The 17,799-nt window shown below is 52.5% G+C and overlaps 1 protein-coding gene across 3 annotated transcripts; it reads left to right on the top strand.

Annotated features, from left to right (window-relative positions):
• The first annotated feature begins 1,683 nt into the window (after positions 1–1,683).
• On the top strand, positions 1,684–17,482 carry Med25 (mediator complex subunit 25). Of its 3 annotated transcripts, none has more exons than XM_032893712.1 (18): positions 1,684–1,889; positions 1,968–2,013; positions 2,203–2,327; positions 8,200–8,298; positions 8,576–8,696; positions 8,958–9,120; positions 9,246–9,376; positions 9,599–9,686; positions 9,764–9,957; positions 10,258–10,386; positions 10,956–11,041; positions 11,115–11,172; positions 11,276–11,383; positions 13,026–13,214; positions 13,485–13,556; positions 13,654–13,872; positions 14,019–14,196; positions 15,892–17,482. In XM_032893712.1, exons 1-18 carry the CDS (start codon positions 1,756–1,758, stop codon positions 16,155–16,157), a joined length of 2,406 nt encoding a protein of 801 aa, XP_032749603.1. In that variant the 5' UTR covers positions 1,684–1,755; the 3' UTR covers positions 16,158–17,482. The 3 variants fall into 3 exon arrangements, with proteins under 3 accessions (XP_032749603.1, XP_032749604.1, XP_032749605.1); XM_032893714.1 differs by lacking the exon at positions 15,892–17,482 and adding an exon at positions 14,609–14,739 and having other exon boundaries at positions 1,685–1,889; XM_032893713.1 differs by lacking the exon at positions 13,485–13,556 and having other exon boundaries at positions 10,255–10,386.
• The last annotated feature ends 317 nt before the right edge of the window (positions 17,483–17,799 follow it).

The following is a 17,799-nucleotide window of genomic DNA, read 5'->3' on the forward strand; positions in this document are numbered from 1 at the left end:
TCTTAAAAAAAAGAAGCTTATAGGGGTTGGGGATTTAGCTCAGTGGTAGAGCGCTTGCCTAGCAAGCACAAGGCCCTGGGTTCGGTCCCCAGCTTCGAAAAAAAAAAGAAGGAAAAAAAAAAAAAGAAGCTTATAAAAAATTCTACGGATGCTTTTAGTGTGACAGAGACGGAGTATTTCTTGAGTTCACAGACAGTCTGTTTTACAGTGAGTTTCTGGACAGCTAGAGTTACACAGAGAAACCTGTCTCAAAACAAAATTCAACGTGGAAAATTTTAGTTTATGGGTGAGCACTGGGGTTAAAAAAAACTTGTTCATGCCGTTAATTCCAGCACTTCAGAGGTAGAGGCCGGCAGATCTCTGAGTTCTGGGAAGCCTCACTAACTAATTTACAGAGCAAGGTCCAAGACAGCCAGGGCTAACACAGAGACAGACTGCCATGGGGCCAGAGGTGGGGGAAACACACCACAAAACAATGTCTGGGGGTTGGGGATTTACCTCAGTGGTAAAGCACTTGCCTATCAAGCGCAAGGCCCTGGGTTCGGTCCCCAGCTCCGAAAAGAAGAAAAAACAAAAAAACAAAAAAACAAAAAAGCAATGTCTGGGACACTGTCTCAGTTGCTCCAGTGCTTGCAGTGCAAGCATTTGGGCTGAGTTCGAATCCCCACCACCTATGTATTTTATAAAGGGCTTGTGTATTATTTTTCCTTTTTTCTTTCCTTTTTTTTTTTTTTTGAGACAAGGTTTCTCTGTGCAGCCCTGTTTGTCCTGGAACTCTTTCTGTAGATTGAAGATTGGGACTGCAGCTCAGATACACTTGCGTTTGCTGTGGATTGGAATTTAAGGCGTGTGCCATCACAGCTTTGTATCTTTCTACATTAGTGAGGTTTGTTTAGTAGAGGTTTGTTTAGTAAATTTTTGTCCACACATATGTTATAATTTTCCAGATCACTTTATATTCATTTTGGCTTATGTCATTAGCTGCAATGCCGAGACTCAGTTTCCTCGACTATACCACACATTCCTATTACACTGTTTTTATATATTAGTATTATTATTTTGTTATTATTATTGTTTTCTTTCTTGCTTGCTTTCTTTCTTGTTTTGTAAAGAATGTATTTTCTTTCAGTCGGTTTCTGGCTTCTTTCCCAGAAAACAGAGATTAGGTGTTGCCTAGCAACCTTGATTTAAATTGGAATTCCCTTCTTTCCCAGCGAAAACAACTGTCTTGCTTCCAAGTCCTGGGCAACTTTACACTGTTGCCTAGCAACGTCGTTTCCGATGATGTGATTGGACTACTCTCTCCCATCGGTTCCTGGTCAGAAAGAACAGAATTTATTAACTTAATCTCTGTGTCAGACCTCTATGGCAGGGCACGCGTTGCCTAGCAACCGGGTTCCCGAACTCCCTTTAGCTCGGAGTCGGAAACAAGATTTCGACTCCAAGATGGTGGCCGGATGTGCTGTTTTTCGTTTTATTTCGTGCTTGATGTTGTGCACAAAAGTTTGTTCGACTTCAAGAGGCCCTTAAAAGGGCTCGTTGTGCCCATTCTGAGAGTTTCATGCTGTTGGTATGCGCCAAGGTAGAGATAAAACCACCACTCCCAGGATGCCCCGCACAAACATGGCCGTACCAGCATCAGCAGAAGTTGCCAGACGTCCGGCGGGAGTGCGCGCACCGCGCAAGCGCACTTCTGTTCGTCCCGGGACGGCGACGGCGTCGGCGGCGCTGGCGGCGGCGGCGGCGGCGCGGGGCATGGTCCCCGGATCCGAAGGCCCGGCCCGGGCCGGGGGCCTGGTCGCTGATGTGGTGTTTGTGATCGAGGGGACGGCAAACCTGGGACCGTACTTCGAGGGACTCCGCAAGCACTACCTGCTGCCCGCCATAGAGTGAGTGAGACCCTACATCGCCTCCCGCTGCCCTAACCTAAGGCTTGTGCCGACGCTGCCTTTCCTCCGTCTTCGCAGGTACTTCAACGGGGGACCACCCGCAGAGACGGACTTTGGGGGAGACGTGAGTGTGCGGCCGAATCATGGGGAGGAAGCTGGTAGACCCCTATGTCTGAGGGAGCAAAGATGGGGTCCTTAGCCTTGGGTTTGAAGAAAGAGAGACTCAGTTTATTTCTAAAATGATCTGAAGTTGGGAGGCCTTGTTCCTTGCCAAAGATCTTCGTTTTAAAGTTCTTTTGTCCTGTCTTCGCAGTATGGCGGAACCCAGTACAGCCTTGTGGTGTTCAACACAGTAGACTGCGCTCCAGAGTCCTATGTACAATGCCATGCTCCTACCAGCAGTGCCTATGAGTTTGTCACCTGGCTCGATGGCATCAAGTGAGCTTTGACTTCATTTGGGGCAGGATGGGGACCCTCAGAAAGACTGTGGGCATGGTGACTTGTGATTGAATAGTGCCTGGAGTTCAGTGTGGGTCCCCACAGTCTGTACCTGAGTATGCCATACCGTCAGCTTGCTCTTCTCCTTCTCTGTCTACTTCAGAGGAGTCTGCAGGATAGATCTGGGCCTTGAGAGTACCTTATGTGAGTTGGGTCATAGTTTACAGTGTAGCTGAGGCTAACCTTGAGTTCCTGACCCAACTGCCTCTATTTTCTGGTTGCTGGGCTTACAGACTCGTGCCACCATAGCCAGCTTATGGAATCAGGCAACCTGCAGTAGCCACAGCTTCTTCTCAGACACATCTCCCAGGTCCCAGGGTCCTTTGTGCTGCCCATTCCTTCTGAAAGGGAAACCTGTAGCACTTGTATTTGTTTTTTGTGCTCTTGGATGTCTGTTACTGTATAACCGGTTCTCCCCCATGCTGCCTTGGTTTAAGGATTTCTTTTTTCTTTTTTCTTTTCTTTTTTTTTTTTTTTTTTTCTCGGAGCTGGGGACCGAACCCAGGGCCTTGTGCTTGCTAGGCAAGCGCTCTACCACTGAGCTAAATCCCCAACCCCGGTTTAAGGATTTCAAACTGAACATTTGCACCATCTGTAGGTCAGGAACTCAGGAAGATAAGTGGGATCATGTGTGTTTGGTCTGGTCTCACAGGGCTGTGGTCATCCACTCCCTGGCATGCCTGAAAGAGCCACGGTCAACTGCTTGCTCTGTGGCTAGGGACAGAGCCTTCGTTCTTGCTGGCTGTTTGCCATCATGCCCTCGCTCCACATGGCAGATTAACACCCAGACTGGCAGCTGCCTCTGCTCAGAGTGAATGTGAACCCAGAGGGCAAAGAGGAAGCTACCAGGTTTTTTGATGACCAAGTCATACCTCATCACTTTTGTCACAACTTGTTTGATAGGTGAGTCTGCCCTGTTCCAGACAAGAATGGGTGACCAGTGGGATCCCTGGGGACAGACCACCAGAGCCTTGTAGGGTGCTGGTGCTTGGCACATAGTGAGCAGTGTGTGAGTGCCTGCTTGTACTGCTCGCCCTGTCCCTGTTCTTGGTTTGCAAATGAGTAACCTGTAGAGTGGTGGGTGCTGGAAGGCTCACGGATGCTAATCTTCCCAGGTGGATTCCACAGTCTGGTTGTGGTCAAGGTTCATTTAGTGGTGCCGATCTAGTTCCTGCTGGTTCTTCCTGCTTGGTTGAAGCAGGTGTGTGTGTGTGACAGACAGAGGCAGAGAGACTTGGTAGGAGGTATGGGAAGCTGGCCTGTGCACTGTCCCCACCCCCGGAAGTTGTTGGGATTAGAATTAATATAAAGCAAAGCTTCCTGTTCTTGACATTGTTGACACTTTGCACTCAAGTTTTTAAAACAGGTTTTTGTTTTGTTTTGTTTTGTTTTGTTTTTGTTTTTTTGGTTCTTTTTTTTCGGAGCTGGGGATCGAACCCAGGGCCTTGCGCTTCCTAGGCAAGTGCTCTACCACTGAGCTAAATCCCCAACCCCTGTTTTGTTTTTTTTAATTTAATGTGTATGGGGTTTTGCTTATGTGCCTGTGTGTGCAACACTTGTGCCTGGTGCCCTTTGAGACCAAAGAGGCCATAAGATCTTCTGGAACTGGAGTTAAACAGTGTACTCCAACCTGGATCCTCTGAAGAGCCACCAGTGCTCTGAACGTTTCTGTGCCCCCAGTCCAGTTTAAAAACCTCACAGCATCTTGTCAGGTTTTCCGGGCTAGCCACACAGTTCTTTCCATCCTTCTGCCTCAACCTCATCAGTGCTAGGTTTTCTTGTCTGAGCTGCTACACCTAGCTTGGATTATATAAATCTTTTATCTTATTTTTTTTTAAAAGATTTTTATTTTAATGTGCATTGAGTTTTGTTTTGTTTTTTTTTTTTTTTGTCTTACGATTTTTCTTTAAACTTTCTATTGAAAGAAGTGACTTTCTATTGGTAAGAAGTGACTTTCATACCATGCACCCCAATCCTACTCAACTTTCTGTCCCTTCATATCCACCCTTGACACTTACAAACCTCCTTTCCAAAATAAAAGTGTCTTTTTTTTTTTTTAAGATTTATTTTATTTATTATATATGAGTACACTGTAACTGTCTTCAGACACACCAGAAGAAAGTATCAGATCTCATTACAGATGGTTGTGAGCCACCATGTGGTTGCTGGGATTTGAACTCAGGACCTCTGGAAGAGCAATCAGTGCTCTTAACCACGGAGCCATCTCTCCAGCCCAAAATCAGTGTCTTGATGTTTTTGTCCACATACATGTCTGTGCAAGGGCGCCAGACGTTGGAACTGGAGTTAGAGATAGTTCTGAGCTGCCAGCTGCCCTGGAAGAGCAGCCAGGGCTCTTAACGACTGAGCCTTCTCTCCAGATCCTGAACTAGATAATTCCTTGTTGGGAGCCCTCTCCAGGGTGTTGAGCCACATCCCAGGCCTTGGAGAATGTCTAATAGCCTTTACATGCTAGCACCCAGTGACCTCCTAGAAAGCTGTCTCCAGGCATTGCCAAGCGTCTCTTAGAAGGCCAATGGCACTTGCATGGAGAACTACTTGGCTAGGTAGAGGAAGCCCCGAGGTCCGCATTGCTGTATGTCAGGATTGGTACATAGGAGGCTTCCACCACATTTGGTCAGATGTGAGTTTCGGAGTCAGTGCCAGCCAGCTCCGTTCTTGTTTCCCTGTGAGGAACCTTCTGTGACTTTTCTTTCTTCTTTTTATTTTTTTTTAATATTTTTAAAGATTTATTTATTAAATATGAATACACTGTAGCTGTCTCCAGACATACCGAAAGAGGGCATCAGATCTCATTACAGATGGTTGTGAGCCATCATATGGTTGCTGGGATTTGAACTCAGGATCTCTGGAAGAGCAGTCAGTGCTTTTAACCACTGAGCCATCTCTCCAGCGCCCTTCTGTGACTTTTCTAATCAGCCAGTCTGCTTCTGTGACCTAAGGCTTCAGGAGGTCCTAGTCGTGTGAACCATGAGTGATGGCTACAGGGAAAACCTTCAAAAAAGCCAGATTTCCGTGGTGCTGATTGTGGGAAGAGCAGCTCCTCCCTTAAGGGAAAGGCTGGACAGGGCACTGTGACTCCCACTGTACACTTGGAACCCTGTAAACATAAGCGTCCCCACTTTGGAGGCCTCTGCTGCTGCTCGGCATTTCCATCTAGTTTTCCCAGGATTGCTGGGTTGATCAGGGCCTGTGACCACGCCCAAGACTTTGTGGGCAGGGCAGGAATGGGAGTGACAGTGGCGGCGCTTTTACAGCTTAAGAAAACTCACCTGCTGTTGATGGCGCTGGGAGACAGGGTGGGGCATGCAGGACAGTTAGGAATGGCCTTGCTGCTAAGAATTAGGCTTCCGGGCTGGAGAGATGGCTCAGCGGTTAAGAGCACCCGACTACTCTTCCAGAGGTCCCAGCAACCACATGGTGGCTCACAACCATCTGTAAAGAGATCCGATGCCCTCGGCATCGCCTTTCTGCCAGGAGCCAATCTCCCATAGCTAGTGGCCTTGAGTCAGAACAGGATGTCTGTCTCAATTCCTCTGCTGACAGTTCATTCACTCACAGAGGTGTGGCACAAATGCTGAATGATCGTGAGATGCAGGCGCTATCCTGGCCCTCACCAGGACTAGGACCTGTGTTTGTGTGTGTGTCTCTGTGTGTGTGTCTGTGTGTGTGTATGTGTATGTTTGTGTGTGTGTGTGTGTGTCTCTGTGTGTGTGTGTCTCTGTGTGTGTGTGTATGTTTGTGTGTGTGTGTGTGTGTGTGTGTGTGTGTGTGTGTGTGTGTGTCTGAGTGTGTGTGTCTGTTTGTGTCGGTGTGTGTGTGTGTGTGTGTCGGTGTGTGTGTGTGTGTCTTCCTGCCCTGCAGGAGTTGGCTCTGACTTAGTACTGTGGTTCTAGGGTTTGTACTCAGGTTATCAGCTGGGCAGCCCTGTTTTTATCTTGCCGAGAAGCAAGCCCAGGAAGCTCGGTGTGTTACCACTCACTCGCTGTGTGCACTGGGTGGCTAAGCACTTACTTTGTGTTGACAGGCTGGCTCCAAACCCCTATGGCTCTCTAATACAGGCTGTGCCATCACCCAGGGTTTGTTTGTTTGTTTTTTAAATTTAGGTTTATGGTTGTTTTGCTTATGTGTGTGCCTGTGTACAGCACATGAACCTGTCCTCAGAGACATTGTTATCTCTGACTTCTACATCAGATTCCCTGGGTCTGGAGTTACAGATGGCTGTGAGCTGCCGTGTGGTAGTTGAACCTGGGTTCTTTAAAAGAGCAGCTGGTGATGTCAACTTCTGAGCCGTGTGTAGACTCAGCGACCAGGTTTTAGTTGGTGGTGTCAGGTTGGTGGGGTTCCCGGAGGAGGGCATGCTGGGCACACACCAATTATCTCCATCATATACCTCTTACGGGCCCGTCTGGGGACGAGAAATGAGAGGGCTCAGACCCTGTCCCTGCCTATGGGTAGGGAAATGAGGGGCAGACACGAGGCTGCCACAGTTTGGCAGTATAGGGCTGTGTTGGCCACAGGAGGCAGGCCAGAGTCTGTGATAACATCAGCTGTGCTGGAACAGAGACCTTTTCTAGGACACCATGCAGAGGAACACTGTGGGTGGGTTCCTACGCTGCCGAGGACAAGTATCAGAAACCATGTTTGAAAAACAGGGGCTGGGGATTTAGCTCAGTGGTAGAGCACTTACCTAGGAAGGCAAGGCCCTGGGTTGGGTCCCCAGCTCTGAAAAAAAAGAACCAAAAAAAAAAAAAAAAAAAAAAAGAAAAACAGTATGGCGGCTGCAAGTCCAAGGTGACAGTGCTGGCTGAGTGAAGGGCCTGAAAGTCTGGGGAAAGACTCCTCCCTGACCTCCCCAGCCTCTGTGGCTTGACCTTCCTGTGGTCTGTTCATATCTGCTTGCTGCCTTCCCCTTTTTCATAGACATAGAAATGTCTGTGGATTGGGACCCTGTTATTCCCTTCTTTCTTTTCTATTACTTGTGTAGAGAACCTGTTTCTAGGAAGGTAACTCTGGGTTCCCATGGTTCCTGACATGTCACTCTGAAGTAATTTGACCCATGGCACTGTGGAGGAAGCGGGAGCCTGTGTTGTGATAGTGCTTCTCCTAGCACTAGGAGGTGAAGGCAGGAGGATTGCCAGCTTGTGTCCAGTGGAGGCTGGAGAGATGGCTCATTAGTTAACAACACGCACTGGCTGCTTTTCCAGAAGACCCACATTTGATTCCAGGCACTCGGGTGGAGGGCTCACAGCCACTTGTAACTCCAGTTTCTGGGCGTCTGATTCCCTTGCCTGGCCTTTAAGAGCACCAGGCACGTGTGTAGTGTACACATATACACGCAGGCAAAACACCGTGCACATAAAGTACAAAGAAAATCTGGCGGCACACACCTTTAATCAGCACTTGAGAGGAGAAGCAGGCAGAGATGTGTGTGTCCAGGGTCAGCCAGGTTTACACAGTGAGACTAAGACAGCACAGGCTATATAGTAAATGACGCCTTCACACAGCAAAGGAAAAAGGAAAAAGAACTAAGGCAAACCAGTGAAGCAAATGGCCCATTGGGAGGGTATATCAGGAGGATGGTCAGGGCATTGGGCACACCTGAGGTCCTGGCTCCTTCTGCTCTCTCTTGTTGCCCTCCCTTCTTAGTGACTCTCCCTGCCTGGTGCTCACTTGTCACCAAGTAAAACTCTAAGGACAGTGTCCTGTCAGAGGGTGCAGTGCAGTGTGGGAGGGGTCAGGAAGAGTGCTGGCTGCCTGTGTAGGGCACTGGGTCTAACTGGCTGTCCTGCAGGTTCATGGGTGGTGGTGGCGAGAGCTGCAGTCTCATTGCTGAAGGTCTGAGCACTGCTCTGCAGCTGTTTGATGACTTCAAGAAGATGCGTGAACAGATGTGAGTGTGCCTGCCTCCTGGGAAGTCCTCCTCGATCCTCACCCTGGATGGGGGACAGGAAGCGGGGCCCTGTACAGGCCAGGGCAGGCTAGTGCCTGACCAGACACTAGGTGGGGATCTCCCTTCTATGCCCCTGGCCTAGTAGGTGACTTAAAGTTGTCACTAAACCCAAGAGCCTCGGTGTTGTCAGCTGAAAATGATCTCAGAGGGTGAGGACATGGCATTCAGTTGCCACGAGCTTGGGGTACCTGCTGCATCATGACTTTGTCCCTGGCAGCGGCCAGACCCACCGAGTCTGTCTCCTCATCTGCAACTCACCCCCATACCTACTGCCTGCCGTGGAGAGCACCACATACTCAGGCTGTACGACGGAGAGCCTGGTACAGAAGATAGGAGAGGTGAGGGGAGTGTCGAGTAGGAGGACCTGCACCCCTGTGTGTGAGGGCGGGGGTGGGCCACACCTGCATCCGAGGAAGCAGGCCGGGCTCTAAAAACCCAAGGCAGAAAATAGCCAAAATCTCTACGCTCACTCATGACAGAGCTGGGAAAACTAAGGCCTGGTTTTACTTCCCAGCAGTGTCATGTCCCACCACACCGCAGGGGAGGGAGCCAGCTCTAACATTCCTGGAGGCCCATTCTTACTTTTTCCCTACCTGCAGCGCGGTATCCACTTCTCCATCGTTTCTCCGAGAAAGCTGCCAGCCCTTAGGCTTCTGTTTGAGAAGGCGGCTCCTCCTGCCCTACTGGAGCCTTTGCAGCCCCCAGCAGACGTCAGCCAGGACCCCAGGCACATGGTACTTGTGCGTGGGCTCGTGCTGCCTGGTGAGGCCTGGGTACCGTACACGGGAGGGGGGTTCCTTTTTGGTACTGATCTTAACATGGACTTTGGGATATTCCTCTTTCTACCCCAACTCCTCTCGGGATTCGCTTGTCTCTCCTGTGCTCAGTTGGCGGCAGCTCAGGCCCAGGCCCTCTGCAGCCCAAGCAAGCCGTTCCCCTGCCACCAGCTCCAACTTCAGCTGCCACGCTCTCAGCAGCCCCCCAGCAGACCCTGCCCCCGGTCCCACCACAGTACCAGGTATGACGTAGTTAGGAGCCAGCTCCTGGGGCCTTGTGGAGCCATGGCTCATGGGAGGACCTCAGGAACCATTGGGATTGTAGAGTGAAGAGATGGCACAAGCTAGGGAATGGCCTTGATGGGGACGAGTCCAACGCTCCTGGGTCGTCAGAGCTGTGTAGGTGCTTTGTGGGGGCAGAAGTTCGTGGTTCTGGGGGTACATGGCCTTTTCCCGTGTGACAGGTCCCTGGGAACCTAAGTGCTGCTCAGGTGGCTGCGCAGAATGCTGTGGAGGCTGCCAAGAACCAGAAGGCCGGGCTGGGCCCACGCTGTGAGTCCTGGAAGAGGCAACAGGGGGCTTCACTGGCTTTCGGACTCAGTCCCCACTCACACTTGTCTCTCCCACAGTCTCACCCATCAACCCTCTCCAGCAAGCTGCTTCAGGAGTGGGGCCCCCCTTCAGCCAGGCCCCAGCACCCCCATTAGCTCCTGGGCCCCCTGGAGCTCCCAAGCCACCTCCTGCCTCACAGCCTAGCCTAGTCTCCACTGTGGCCCCTGGACCAGGCCTGGCAGCCCCGGCACAGCCTGGGGCTCCGTCTATGGTAGGTGCCCTCTTAGTACCCAGCTTGACTCCGCTGCTGTGTGCTTGCTCCTAGTAGGTGAGCACAGCAGTGAGGTTCATAGCTGTGCTTTGTGGCTTTGGTGCAGGGCTGTGGTTGGAACTGTTCGGAGGGACCCAGGTATCCTGTAATTTTGGGAGTTTGGTTCCTCAAGTTTGGCGTGGATGTTCCCAGGGATGGTTAGTGGTTGTGGAGGTGTGAAGGAAAGGACCTTTGTCACACCCCTTTACGGTGCCCACTCCCTGACAGCATGGTCTCCTCATTGCTCTCTGTCTTCAGCAGGCAGGCACTGTGACCCCAGGTGGAGTCAGTGGTCCTTCACCAGCCCAGCTTGGGGGTCCTGCACTTGGTGGGCAACAGTCAGTATCCAACAAGCTCCTAGCCTGGAGTGGCGTCCTCGAGTGGCAGGAGGTGAGTGGTTACTGTTGGGAGTGTGGAGAGTAGCGGCTCCCAAGGCCTTAGGATGTGCACTGGAGGTTGGTCCAGAGGAACTCTAGGTGGCCCAGGTCTCAAGATGGAGTTTAAGAATTATGTTGAAGCCAGGCATATTGGCACATGCCTTCACTCCCAGTACTAGGGAGGCAGAAGCAGGTGGATTTGAGTTTGAGGCCAACCTATTCTAGACAGTGAGTTCTAGGACAGCCGGGGCTACTCAGAGAGACCCTGTTTCAAAAAAAACAAAAACAAACAAAAAGTTATATTGGAGCTCATTGCCTACTAGGCACAGGCCTCCACCCCCAGTCAATCAACCAGTCCCTCTCCACACACACAGGCAGCATTTGGCCTCTCAACAGGGTTCTGGATATTGGGCTTTGAAGGATAGTGACTATAAGATTTGGGGCCCAGAAGAGGGACCCAGTGTTTGTGGGATTTGGGCACTTGAGTGTGGGGTTGCTGGGAAGATGGGGGAGTTGTGGGGCTGCAGGAGCTGGTGAAGCTTAACTCACCAGGCCTTGGCTGATTGACCCCTTTCCTTTCAGAAACCCAAGCCTGCATCCGTGGATGCCAACACCAAGCTGACAAGGTCTTTGCCTTGTCAGGTCTACGTGAACCATGGAGAAAACCTGTAGGTATTTGTTAGGGGTGGGGCAGGCTCAGCCTGACTGCCATGACTCTCCTCTCCCTGTGTTGCCTTTCAGGAAGACTGAGCAATGGCCCCAGAAACTGATCATGCAGCTCATCCCTCAGCAACTGCTGGTGAGTCCTGCCAGGCCAAGGCCTGCCTGATGCTCACACTGTGTTCCCCACATGATGCTTCCCCTCTGTGGGTTGCCCCATTGTAATGCCTGTATGTTTTTAGACCACCCTGGGCCCGCTGTTCCGAAACTCGAGAATGGTTCAGTTCCACTTCACCAACAAGGACCTGGAGTCCCTCAAAGGCCTCTACCGCATCATGGGCAATGGCTTTGTGAGTGGTGGGCTCTCGCTCCTTTTCTGCCAACTTGGTGAGGACCCTGGGTGCCTAGCCCCAGGAGCTGCTGATAATCTCACTCTGTGACACTGCAGATGATACCTGGTCCTTTCCTAACTACATGTGTCCTAGGGCCTGCAAAGTCCCTGGCCCATGGTGCTGGCTTGTGGTTGTGGTGGTGGTTGTGGTGGTGGTGGTGGTGGTGGTGGTGGTGGTGGTGGGGGAGGTGGTGGTGGTGGTGGTGGTGGTGGTGGTGGTGGTGGTGGCGGTGGTGGTGGCGGTGGTGGTGGTTGTTGATGTGGTTGTTGATGCTGATTTGAGACAAGTCCTGCTGTGTAGTAATGTCTCCATTTGGACGTCCTGCTGCCTCAGGCTCCTGAAGGCTGCATTTGTAGACATGTGTAGTCAAGCCTGGCTGCTCTGTCCCCTTGTTTACTGTTGGATAGGGCCTGCCCTCATGGCTCCTCTGACCTGTCGTAGAGGCAACTTCTGAATCATCTCACCTTCCTGGGTGTTAGTTGCAGTTTGTGTTTGGGGAAGACACAAGTGCACATGGGGTTAGGCATGGTGACTTCTGTGCCTGCTTTGTCCCAGGCAGAGGGTACTGTTGGTCATCAGCCTCATGGCCCTTTTCACCTCTGTGAGCATTGTTGTCTGCTGTACCTACTCTGTGTGTGGGTGTCAAGCACTTTGGAATTCTGCTGGTGCTGTTAGAAACTCAGCTGTGCCCAGAGCCCTCAGTGGTGTGGCCCATCAGTGTAGACACTGAATTCTGCGCTAATATTCCAAAAGTGTAACAGGACCCAGCAGGGAGCTCAGTGACGTCATACCTAGACCTCTTATAGGTAAAGGTAGTTATCTCAGCTTCTGGGTACCCTTTAAGCATGCAGAAGAGGCAGTGGCTGGAATCTCCTTCAGGAAATGAGAAATGTCCAAAGCCTCTGGCCAGACCTCCTTTAATCTGGGCCAGAGTTGGGTCACTAGGCTACACCCCTTGTAGGGGAGGGCATTCACCAGCACGCAGGCTTCAGTGGCACTGCCCTGTTCTGTACTGGGCAGAACAGGAGAGGTTGTGTGTTGATGAGCAGCAGCTGCAGGCTGAGGGAACCTAGGTCTTGAGAAGAGAACCCAGGTAGCCAAAGCCAGTTCCCTGAGAGTCTGAGGAGGCACTCTGACTTGTAAATGTCATGTTGCTGTTCCCTAATCCATGCTGGCAGATGTTGTGGCAGAGAGATAGAGAGACCCTTAAGGGTCTAACCCCATCTTTCTGGCATCCTTCCCAGCAGAGCCCTTTCCAGTGTGATTTGGGGAGGCAGTCCAGCGCTGTGCAGAAGTGAGACAAGGAGGTGGAGGGCCTAGTCAGGGTCTCCGTGGGTTTCTGATGTGGCCTGCTGTCTTCCCTCTCCTCAGTGGTCAGTGGGTGCTTCGTCTTCCTATGCCATTTGAATGCCCAGTTCATTGCCTGTCACTCAGTTTTTGTTTCCGGGGCAGATGCCAAGCAGACCTGCCCTCCTTAGCACTGTACAATGAGATGAGACCTCCCTACCTCTTGCCACAGGGCTTGTAGAGTTTTATAGAATGAGGAGGGCTATCCTGGTGTCCCTCTGGTAGGCAGTTTCTGAAGCGTCTCTGCCCACAGGCTGGCTGCGTGCACTTCCCACATACAGCCCCGTGCGAGGTGCGCGTGCTCATGCTCCTGTACTCGTCTAAGAAGAAGATCTTCATGGGCCTCATCCCCTACGACCAGAGTGGCTTCGTCAATGGCATCCGCCAGGTCATCACCAACCATAAGCAGGTCCAGCAGCAGAAGCTAGAGCAGCAGCGTGGGGTGAGTGCGGGCCCAGCCAGCTAGTCACCATGGCCTCCTGTCTCCAGACATCTCCTCTGAGTCCCTTGTCCCTAGCAGAGCAGCTTTAGTCCCTTTTCAGTGTCCACTTCAAATTCCTGACACAAGACCCACCTTACAACCAGGCAGGGTGTCATGCCTCTCCAAGATGGTGTGCCCCTAGAAAAAGGCACCCTGCTTCTCTACACCAGGTCCTCCCTACAGTGTCAGTCACCTTCCCTCATCTGACCTGTCCTCTCTGTCCCCGTGCAGATGGGGGCACAGCAGGCACCTCCAGGCCTGGGCCCCATTCTGGAGGACCAAGCGAGGCCCCCGCAGAATCTAGTGAGGACTGGAGTGGGGACTGGTGGGGTTGGGGATGGAGGTGGGTGGACTTGGGGCAGCCACTGTACTGTTCTTCCTCATGCTCTCTGTTCCTCAGTTACAGCTCCGCGCACCACAGCCTCAGCCTCAGGGTGCTGTGGGAGCTTCTGCGGCTACAGGGCAGCCCCAGCCCCAAGGTACTACCCAGGCCCCAACAGGGGCACCCCAAGGTCCTCCTGGAGCAGCCCCTGGCCCACCTCCTTCTGGACCCATCCTTCGACCCCAGAACCCTGGGGCCAACCCCCAGCTGCGGAGCCTTCTCCTTAATCCAGCACCGGTGAGGCTTGGGATTAAAGCAGCAGGGAATGGCAGGTTCCCACCCAGTGTTTCTGGGAGGAAGTGGTGGACAAGGCTCCCAGGGTGGAGGACCTTCCTGGAGTTTAGACTGGGTCCTCTAAGTCATTCTTTGTCTTCTTCACTCAGCCCCAGACTGGGGTACCCCCACCCCAGGCCTCCCTACACCACCTCCAGCCTCCAGGGGCCCCTGCATTGCTGCCGCCACATCAGAGCCTGGGGCAGCCGCAGCTGGGGCCGCAACTCCTGCACCCTCCACCTACCCAGTCTTGGCCCACACAGCTACCCCAGAGGGCGCCACTGCCAGGTAAGGGGCTCCAGGGGAGGGCAGGGTTCTAGAGTGGGAGTCCCTGAAGTCACTGTTAAGGACCCTATTACCAAAGGGCCTCCCATAGCTCAAGGGGACTTAAAGGGCCATTGGGAAGTTCAGTACAGGAGCAAGGCCTCAGTGGTGGAAATTTCCCACAAACCTTATATTCTGTCCTGGGGTGCTAGAAGATGTCTTAGGGTTAGTGAAGCGATGCGTGTGGGGGAAGGGCTCCCAAAGGGTTAGAAAAGTGTCTATATCCAGTTGGGCTTAGAAGGACCTCTGGTGTTCCCTGGAGCTTCCTAGAAACCTTACTGCCTTGGGTTCTCAGAGGAAGTGGGATGAGAGGCCTAGGGCCCTCAATGGCCCCAGGGACCACTGGGAGATGCAGTCCCTTCCCGATGCCCCCCAGGTCAGATGCTGCTGAGCGGGGGTCCCCGGGGCCCGGTTCCCCAGCCGGGCCTGCAGCCCAGCGTCATGGAGGACGACATCCTCATGGACCTCATCTGAACCCAACACCCAATAAAGTTCCTTTTAACAATGCCCGGCTCCCGTCACTGACACCCCTAGGGCAGTCTTTGCTCTCGCCTTGCAGACTCCCCAAGGCCCCGGCTGGGTGATGCTGGGCCCTGGGGTGAGTTGGAGGCAGCATGGTGTGCCTGGTTCTGTGAGACTTGGAGGCAGGTGGGCAGGTAGTGTACAGCTCACGTGCACTTAAGGGGTTATGGAGCCCAGAATGCCTCTGACCCAGCCAGGGTTCCGAGGAGCCTGGAAGGAGAAGCAGTAATTGGGAGCCAGAAGGGACCTAGGTGCAGATAGCCAAAGCCACAGAAAAGGGGCGTGCAGGGCCAGCAGGTGGATGCTCCTGGGATGAGCATTTCAGGAAGGAGCCGGAGCTGCAGAGTCCAGACTGGGAAGCTGGAGATTGGTCCTGGGGATGCAGGATGCATAGACTGCCAGTAGGGCTGGGTGTCAGGAAGGTGCGATGGTTTGTAGGAGCAGGGCAAGCAAGAGGGAATGGGAGTGCCTAAGTGGCACATGCCACACCAGGAAATCAGGATGTCCCCATGGGAATGTGTGCTGTGCTTGAGGCCGTAGCAGTCAGGGTTTCACAAACAGCAGGCACTGGGTTCCAGGTGCAGGTGTGGATAGGTTGGGTAGCTTCTGTCTTACGGTCTGCCCTCAGGCCTGTGTGCAGGTGTCCCCCCTGGAGAGTGAGTGAGAGGTTTGTCACACAGGCACATGTCGCTGAGTGTGGTCTGTGCCTGGACCACCACTGCCTGGGTGTGAGGCGCTAGTTAATGTGCAGGTGACTGACCCATCCCAGGAGAGAGGCTGCAATCTAGTGGCCCATGGGCCACCACAGATGGGTTTTGTTTGGCCTTCCCTGTGCTAGCATGGCACAGTCTTCCTACCCGTTAGCTCTAAAGCACCTATGACGTTCACACAGTCTCCAGTCTGCTCCTCTTGATGTGTCAGAAGACTGACACACCGGGCCCACCCTTCTGCCTGGCAGTAGTAGCCCTGTCAGTGGGGCTCATGCTCTCGGGTTCGCCACAGCCCCCACCACTCTCTCTTGCTCTTCCACGGTGAGGCAGGAGCCCTGCCTCAGTCACGGGGCTGGCACCATGGTGGTTCTGTGGTAGCATTCAGAGAAAAGTGAAATCTTTCTTGTACCCATGTCTCCTTCAAAAGTGGCCAAACGAAAGAGAGAAGGAGAGGGCCGCGTGTTTCGAGAAAAATGGGAGCGAGACTATTTCTTTGTGGAAGTGAAGAGCATGCCTACGTGCTTAATATGCAAAAAAAACGTGTCAGTGCTGAAAGAGTACAACCTGAAGCGCCACTATGAGTCCCAGCACAGCAGGAGCTACGGTCAGTACACAGCGCAGAGCCGCGACACGCTCCTGCAGGAACTCAAGAGGGCCCTCCGAGCCAGCGAAGCTTTGGAGAGCCAGGAATAGCCATGCAGTGCAGTGGAGAGAAGAACTGTCATCAAGGCTGTCCTGTGAGTCTGACAAGCTTTTGCAGGCTGAAGCACACAGGAGTCAGAGGCCTTACGGATCCAGTTGCCTGACCCACAGCAGTGGCCTTTTGGTGGCTGCACAGAAACTCTGAGCACATGGTTAGCTTTATTTATTTGTGGTGGTGGTGATCTCCATGCAACCGAGGTAGTCTGTGAGGTGGCGCCAAGCCAGCCCCTGACTTTGAAGTGGCTTGCTCTTGTGCATGCAGACATCAGATTCATAAGCACAGCTACAGTCCCCTCATGGTGGTCGGGCTGTCCGTCGTGGGGCTGTCCCATACCTCCGTCCCCACTCATGGTGGTCGGGCTGTCCATCGTGGGGCTGTCCCATACCTCCGTCCCAAGTGGCACTGTTTGCCAGGACCCAGCTCAGATCCTAGTCTCAGTAACCAGGAATTGAGATGCTCAAAGAAACACCATGACGCCTTGACTCGCATTCCTGTACTTGAACTGAGCCAGTTGTCTGAGACCAGGACATGCAGGGAATCTGAACCGGCCTGTTCAGTTCACTTCAGAGTGTGCCGAGCCGTGCCCTGGTTCCCTGGAGGGAACCTGCTTAGACACTTTTGGTTGAAGTTCCCACCCTTGTGAACACTGACTCTGTCTCAGAAGGGATATTCACGAACAGCTCCTGAATGTATGACTGGGGTGTGATCCTGGCAGATGGATGCCTTTGCGAGCAACAGTGGGACTGCCTACCCTTGCTGCAGCTGGTTTCTGGAAATGAGAGTCGGCCAGGACCAGTTACTCACACTGTGAGACCCAAGACCAAGTCCCCTGAGGGCCATATTCTACTTGAACCCGAGCTAACACTGGCTAGCTCGCCCTTACGATGATGTGAATGCAGACCCCAGTCCGAGTTGCAGTGCAACAGGGTGCATGCAGTTCTGCAAGATGGCGAGGCTCCTTTACCTCTGTCCAGCAGTGTCCTGAGTGTCTGGCTGCCCACACTTGTGACAGTCACTGTTTTCCGTTACTAAATCAAAAACTCCGTTTTAAGGATTAAGGTTGAAATTTCACCTGCCCATCTCTCTGTCCCAACCAATGCCAGCACTGACATCTGGGTGTAGAAGGGCAGGTGTCAACCTTCCACTCAAAAGGCACAAGAGAATTACAAGAGAGAAATTTTAATAACTAAATATTTCTATTTTTCAATTTGTATTTTTTCAATTTTGAATTTAAAGTATGAACTCTAGTATCATACGTGTTTGTGTTGTATTCCGTGCGTTCACCATAGCTCAGTAAAGATCCAATTTGATTATCTTTCTGGCCGTGGGCTTTCCTTCTCCCTGACTAATCCACCTACTTGTGTGACAGCCTGGCCCCTGCTAGCGGGTTCACTTCTACCCCTGCCCTGGGGCCTGGCTGGGAGGGGCTAGGAGGCCTCTTATCCCACGAGGCCCCGCCCCTGGGTGATTCTCAGAAAGTAAAAGAGGACCAGGGCACCAGGTGCAGCTGAAGCCGTGAAGGCAAGGTGATGTGGCCGTGCAGCCAGTGTGCCCGTGGCTCTGAGACACTGGGTGCTAGGGACTGTGGCGAACCTGGAGAGTGCGTGCCCCACCTGGTGGCCTTCAAACCAA

This window comes from Rattus rattus, chromosome 2 (assembly GCF_011064425.1).
Source record: "Rattus rattus isolate New Zealand chromosome 2, Rrattus_CSIRO_v1, whole genome shotgun sequence".
Taxonomy (NCBI): Eukaryota; Metazoa; Chordata; class Mammalia; order Rodentia; family Muridae; genus Rattus; species Rattus rattus.